Below are 7,624 nucleotides of genomic sequence, written 5' to 3' on the forward strand. Positions count from 1 at the left end.
TTTTTTTTCCGGCGGCGCCTAGGCGAGGACGAGCGCGGCCACCTCGACTGACGCCGCTTCCGACGAGTTCCCGCAGGTGAGCGCGGCCCGTCTTCCTCGTCATCGTCGTTGCCGTCGCCACGCGGTGGAAGTGCCGGCAGCGGCGGGCTGCACGCGTCGGCTGGCGGCGCCTCCGCTTCCCCCTGGCCCGTCTCCTAGCGTGCAGTCCGGCGCGCAAACTGGCGCGGCCACTTGCGGGCCGCCCTCTTCCAACCTCCGTCGGAGCGCGACCGCCTAGCGCAGTCCGCCTCCGACCGGACACCCGGCGGATGCGGTGGTGACTTTCCGCCGCCGATTCGCCCCCCTCCCCTACCGATGCATCTTAAGCGCCCCATTGCGGTGGGAGGGGCGGTGGCGGCGGAGCGGAGAAGCCAACAATGGCGAAGTAATTCCTCGCCGGAGGTGGAGAGGCGACACGGCAGAGCGGCGGCAGGGCAGCGGGGGAGTAGGGTTTTGGAACCCAACTCCCCTCCGCGGCCTGTATTTATACAGGTCGACGCTCCAGTTTCTCGGACCCCCGAACTACTTATACGGGCCGGCCCACCGATTCGGGCTCCGTTCTGCGCAGTTTTGGCCCGAACCCGTAAATCCACCGGAAAAGTTCGATTCCGGCGGGATTTACGGGCTCTGTTAGAGATGCTCTAAGCAGTCACTTTTATTTCTTCTTGGATAATATGGCTATATAACTCGCTCGAGTCGCTCCCGAGGTTTTACTCCTTCGTGGAACTAATTAATAACGATCACGCTAGCTACCCTGGTCTTCAGGAGGAGAAGATCATGCTAGGTTTAAGCCTTCTCTCTTACCGCCATGGCTTTCATCAGGCTCAGTAATCCCTGCCTATAGCACAAGTGATGCACCCAGGTAAACGACGGTGTCGGTTCTTGCCACAAGCATATATAACCACACTTGTCTCTTTGTCTCTCGCCACTCCCGCACCAACGTTCAGGTTCATCACCCCAGCCGGTGGTGGAATCCAGATAGGGTGGTTAGGAGTACGGGACCTTGTATTCTTTTCATCTTTCACTGGTTTCTTGATCTGATCAAGCTCGGAGATTTTATTTTTCAGCGGAAGAAGATAGATCGATCAAGCTCGGAGATGAAACTCTCTATGAAACAGTGGCCAATGGGTGCTAAGTTATACTTACGTGCTAAGTTAACTTTGTAAACCCTCATGGGTCGCCCAAAAAGAAGGGGCATCCCCTCATCAAATCGAACCCGGCAGGTAACCCGTGGTAAGAATCTCTTCGCGGTACTCACATTCCACAATTTGTTTACTTGCATCACACAATCGATAATACAAGTTCATGCACGGCAGTCCAAATATCATACATCAGTGTACAACTAGCAGGGTGGGAGAAGAGTTAAGTCATAAAACATACACAGTATATAGTTTCTAGGTTTGTGGAGAAAGATGATGGATGTAGTCAATGATGTGCGGAGAGGCCTCATTGGGCTGCGTTCCAGGCCCGTATCTCCGGCCTGGAGCGCTCGTGGTCGTTGTCGAGAGCCGCCATCTGGGCGAGACGTGAGCTCCATTCCTCTAGCTCGGCGTAAGCGGGGTTCTCCCAGTGGTTGCACTTGAAGCGTTTCACAGAAATCACATCCGACTCGACCTCGTCCGCCTCGTAGCTTCTCTTGGTTCCGACCGCCGCCATTGCCGTCGTCGAATCGACTGCATCGTCCTCCCAGAAGTTGCACTTGCGCCGCTTCTCCCACACCACGTCGGGTCTCTCCTCGTCCCGCTCGTAGCCTCTCTTCTTCGTCCCGACCGCCGCATCACGTGCGACGTGCTGAGAATCCATCGCGCTTGTGTCCAAGAAGACTCTTGGTTAAGATGATCTTCTTTTTCTTGGACCAACTTGGTTACAATTCGATCCTTTGGATCGCTTGGAAAACTTGGTTACAATTTTCCCAGCGTCGACGATTGATCGAGTTGCTCGATCGGCTCGGCCAGCCGTACGTGTCTTGGCATTTATAGGTCCCTCCAACAGCGTGCCTTTTCTTCGACTCCCAACCGGACACGGTAGGCTTGGGCCTGCGAGTCCGACTCCGGCTGCTACTGCCCCTCTCCCGGACAGTCAAACGAGCAGGCTAGCCTCCCCTGTTGTCAAACGTCGGGTCACTGCTCTTATTGAAAATCCACCAGAAAAATCAAGGGTTGGAAGCACAACACTTTCTTTATCACATCACAGGGGTATAATGTAGACTAGTCCATGTACAGAGGGATATTTGTTTTCCCAACACGAGTGACATCGTGATCTCCGTCTCTGGGCCCTCCTTCTCCTTAGACCCTCTTTTAGTTCCTATATTTTTTAGCACTTTTCGAGAACTTCTTTTGTTTTGGTTGTAATAATTGATTTGGTACGGCTGTGTGCATACTATCTATGCAGAGGTCCGGTGTATTGTTTTTCACGTAATAAAGTGTCCATTACTCTATCGAAAAATAGGGGGGCACAATGTGCAATAATAACCTCTTAAGTAAATCTTTTTTTCAAGAAACCTCTTAAATAATCAATGGGATCGTGGAGAGATTACAGGAATTGAGTCGATTTTTCTAGCAGCGCCGTGACATGCTCGACCGTATGTTTCTACTTGTGAGATTCGCATTGCAGAATACGCTAGGCTCCACGGTTAAGTTTTAATATTTGCGACGTGCCATGTAACTTTACGATATATGGAGGTGTGCGAATCACGACAATATTCAATGGTGGATATTTGAGGGGTAGGTCACGACACTGCTAGAATTGCATTTACGCTCGGTTGAATATTCGGGAGCAGTAATTTAATCATTCTAATTTTTTTATTTTCTTAGCTGCACGCAGACGATGTGAAATGATTTCTTGATTTACTAATAGGTGGTGTCTAGACGCTAGGAAAAAGTGAGGATTATAGCTTCTCCCTCATAGACCATTCGGAAATGAGAGTAATTTCACTCCCATCGACTGAGAAAGAACAAACGACTGTAGAGGTGAAACCTATTATGATCATCACATGTAAAAGGGGAGAACTAGATCAAACCAACACGGAGAGCAACATAACGATTTTAACATGGAAAATCTCTCCAACAAGTAAAGGAAAAAAAAACCACGGGTGCCACAAACAAAACTTTAGTATCATGTTGGAGAGTTTACACAATGCCAGAGATTTACATATTTAACATATCATGTATGACTTATTATTGAGAGGTATGTACAGTGGTGGTAATCTAGATGGATAATGATCAAATAGCTCGGTCCAAGACTCCCGACGACGGGTCTCACTCGACTTGCATCATAAGCTAGCATTTATATAAATTTGGATCATAGTATAACACGACCCACTACTGGAAAAATGTTTATAACACAACCCAGTACATGTGGTAGCTTCTTTGTCTACTGCCCTAGCTATCGCGCGTTGGGCCCAGCGTGCAAGCAAGTAGTAATGTCATTTGCACCGTAGAGAAAGATGCTACTAAAAAAGAGTCAGTTTTGTGAAATAGTTTTGGCTAGAGTTTTCATTACAATGGCTAGTTTTGTCTTTTTTATCACATATTTACTCCAATTGGACAGCTCTCCTCGAACACCACGGACCCTCCACCACCCCTCTTTTATTCACATCAACTTCTAATTCCCAAGCATTTTTTACAATACCCGAACATGCATGCTTCCTCTTCAAGTCACCGAACACCAGAAAATAAGAGTTCATGTCATTGCCTCCGTCGACTGTAAAATAACGCCGTCCATTTCAGAAGCCGGGAAAGGTGGATGCAATTTGGACACCCCTCTGCCATCTGGAAGGCTGGAACACTCTAGTGCTATTTTGAGACGAGTAAACTCAGATTTCCTTTAGAAAAAGGAGCAAACTGCCTCTGTTGTTTATGTTTAAGTTTCCATCATTCGTGACGTTGTCTTGTGGCAGGACGCTACGAATTCAAAGCCGGCACCACACCGGGCAGTTGCCTAGTACGTACTCCGGTGACTTGGCTCATCACGGAACGTCAGCTCCAGATTTCCCCTTGGCCCTTGCTCGCCCAGTTCAGCGGCCGGGCGTGTCCTGTGGTCGCCATGGACAACAGCTCATCCTCTTCCTCGCCGCTGCACGTCGTGATCTGCCCGTGGCTCGCCTTCGGCCACCTGCTGCCCTGCCTCGACCTCGCCGAGCGCCTGGCGTCGCGGGGCCACCGCGTGTCATTCGTCTCGACGCCGCGCAACATCGCGCGCCTCCCGCCTGTCCGGCCAGCCGTGGCGCCGCTAGTCGAGTTCGTGGCGCTGCCACTCCCGCACGTCGAAGGGCTGCCCGAAGGCGCCGAGTCCACCAACGACGTCCCGTACGAAAAGTTCGAGCTGCACCGGAAGGCGTTCGACGGCCTCGCCGCCCCATTCTCCGAGTTCCTGGGCGCCGCGTGTGGTGCCGGCTTTGAATTCGTAGCGTCCTGCCACAAGACAACGTCACGAATGATGGAAACTTATACATAAACAACAGAGGCAGTTTGCTCCAGAGGTGCGAGTCAGGGATGTCCATCGCCGAGCGTGTCTCCTTGACACTCCAGAGGTGCAACCTCGTCGTCATCCGGAGTTGCCTCGAGTGGGAGCCGGAGAGCTTCCCTCAACTGGCGACGCTCGGCGGTAAGCCGGTCGTCCCCCTCGGCCTCCTGCCGCCGTCACCCGAGGGAGGCCGCGGCGTCAGCAAGGACGGGGAGGACGCCACCGTGCGTTGGCTCGACACGCAGCCGGCCAAGTCGGTCGTGTACGTGGCCCTAGGAAGCGAGGTGCCTCTGCGCACGGAGCAGGTGCACGAGCTGGCCCTCGGGCTGGAGCTCGCCGGGACGCGCTTCCTCTGGGCTCTACGGAAGCCCAGCGGCGTGCCGGACGCCGTCGTCCTCCCTCCGGGGTTCGAGGAACGCACGCACGGCCGCGGGCTCGTAGTGACCGGGTGGGTTCCTCAGATCAGCGTGCTGGCGCACGACGCCGTGGGCGCGTTCCTGACGCACTGCGGGTGGAACTCCACCATCGAAGGGCTCCTGTTCGGGCATCCGCTGATCATGTTACCCATCTTCGGCGACCAAGGGCCGAACGCGCGGCTGATGGAGGGGAGACAGGTCGGAGTGCAGGTGAGGAGGAACGAAAACGATGGTTCGTTCGACCGAGATGGCGTCGCGGCGGCGGTCCGTGCCGTCGCCGTCGAGGAAGAAAGCAGGATGATCTTCGTGGCCAACGCGAAGAAGATGCAGGAGATCGTGGCGGGCAGCGAAGTCCATGAGAGGTGCATCGACGGGTTTATTCAGCGTATGACATCGTACAAGGAGTGAAGGTATCTGGTTGATCGTCGATATATAGAGAGCAGTGGGAAAAGTTGTTTAAGCAGGCATGATGTGAGTTTGAAATCCTGCGTGCTGTGATTTGTTCAGCGAGACGAGTATACTAATTCCATACATTGTCAAAAGTTATATCCTCTGCGATGTGATTGCTCGGGAGTTGGGACAGTTGCCGATGTGATATTTAATATACTACTCGGCGAGGTTTTTAATCAATCTATTATATACTAAAAGCAAGATACAGAGGTCTAAATAGAGAAACTACGTTGATCCACATCATTAAAATTATTTTAACGGTTAGATCTGTAATTTTAATGGATAAGATTCAAAGATTTTACGTACAAGAATATGTCTTATAGAAACACACGATAAGTCATGTCACGTACGTTTGATGTGTAACACATGAATTAGCCCCATCCAAATTTAAGTTTGCTACGTGAAAGTGTAGGCCCACATAAATGTAGTTCATGGAAACAACAAGGATATGAAAAATTATATACGATCAGTTCGGATTGTGATTAGCCTTGACCAACATGGTCTTTTACGATTCTTTTCCAACTTGATACGTGCACTTCTATTTTAGAGAGGCATATTTTTAAAAATTCCAAAATCATACTTTCAACTCTTCAAATATTTAGCTGCAAAATATATGGTTAGATATTTGTATCCAGACTTTACGGTAGAAATTTCGTTTTAAAACACATTATATTTGAAAATATATATAGAAGACAAATTTCTGACGAAAAATACGTATTTTACTTCTATATACAGTCAACATTTGTTTTTTAAGAGCACAAAAAAAGTTTTATACCAAAAATTTGCATGAATATATGGAGCATGTATGAAATTTAATTTTAAAATTTTAAAATTCAAAAATACAATTTTCATTTTGTTTTCTGAAAGAAGGCACCAGTGTGACTGGGTGCACCAAATCCGCATCCATGTCAAATTTGCTACAGAATATTTATAACATGAAAGATAAAAAATATATATCCTAATAAGTTTCTTTATCACTTAATTTGCTTTAGGTATGCTCTAGAATGTTGACATCATAAAACTACATATCAGCGTCAACCCTAGAATTAGCAATTTTGATTTTAAGACAACATAAAACAAATGGTTGAGATGTATAGATAAAAGGGGCTAAGATTTTACTCATGGATGAGGGAAAAACAATGGCAATCACACCTCTATTGTGTCCGTACCATTTGTGCACATATCGCAGCGAAGCTAGCGATTCTCTTACGACAATCGACGATCATCGAGACACCCTGCATATCCCTATTGTTGAAATTTCTTATATATTGCTTTTTCCTACACACTCATGTGGTGTGGCGGTCTTTTTTATAGCAACCGGCGAAACACCAGAGTATCTATGATAAAAAAAATTCTTATGTTTCCTTCGCTTGCATGTTCTAGCGGCGCGGTGCAAAAGATAAACGGTATCTTAGTACTTTTCCACAGACCTCCGCCCATCCATATATGAAAGGTGAGCGTCCAAGTGTTCTACGCACGCCTCCACCCATCTATATGTGAAAGGTGAGCATCCAAGTGTCAATTTCAAGTCAACGAGCTGGTATGGAAGCATAGATGTACATATGAATTATGCTACGATTTTAGTACATATATGCTATGATCTAATAAAAAACCATATATTTGCAGAGAATGAAGTTTAGCATACCAATTTTTTTTGGCTCATCACACACGAAGTGAGAGATTACAAGTCTCATATAATATGTTATTTTTGTTTCTTTAAAGTATAAAAGCATAAATTTAATGTTTAGAATAGACAAAAGAAAATAAAAATATGACTGCATCAACATATTAATTACCTTCACGCATTTGTTCCAATATGATTAGGATAAAATTATTAGACTGGAAAAAGGCCCATATAAACTGAAGAATTTTATTTTCACAAGTGAAAGATGATAGATCGCCATCTTAATGCAGTCGACACATATCCTGACTGTTGCTTCCTATAGCATGCTTCTGAATTCAGATAGAAAAAAACAACAAACTTTAGTTCCTTATTATGATCTTAAGTGTGACAATTAGTTTCTGAAGCAACTGGGTTCACTGGATAGTTGTTGGACCACAGGAGAGTTATTCTAGAATTAATATGCTTATGTATTTGATTTCTAGGAGCTTCATATTTTGTGGTTTTTATTCTTGCCTTACTAATATGATAAGATATGGACACATGAGATACTACCTTAACTTAAATGCCAGTTAATTGGCACCGTTGAGGCCCAAAAATATTTCTTATTATTCTCTTTTGTTATTTCCTAATA

General features: G+C 47.2%; 1 protein-coding gene across 1 annotated transcript; it reads left to right on the forward strand.

The window, feature by feature from the left end:
• Window positions 1-3,972: 3,972 nt before the first annotated feature.
• LOC127293269 (UDP-glycosyltransferase 91C1-like) lies at window positions 3,973-5,409 on the forward strand. Its single transcript, XM_051322851.2, is given in 2 exon segments — window positions 3,973-4,506; window positions 4,509-5,409. Coding segments are annotated over 2 exon segments (1,242 nt in total). The 5' UTR covers window positions 3,973-4,083; the 3' UTR covers window positions 5,328-5,409.
• Window positions 5,410-7,624: the final 2,215 nt, after the last annotated feature.

This window comes from Lolium perenne, chromosome 4, assembly GCF_019359855.2.
Source record: "Lolium perenne isolate Kyuss_39 chromosome 4, Kyuss_2.0, whole genome shotgun sequence".
NCBI classification, from domain to species: Eukaryota; Viridiplantae; Streptophyta; class Magnoliopsida; order Poales; family Poaceae; genus Lolium; species Lolium perenne.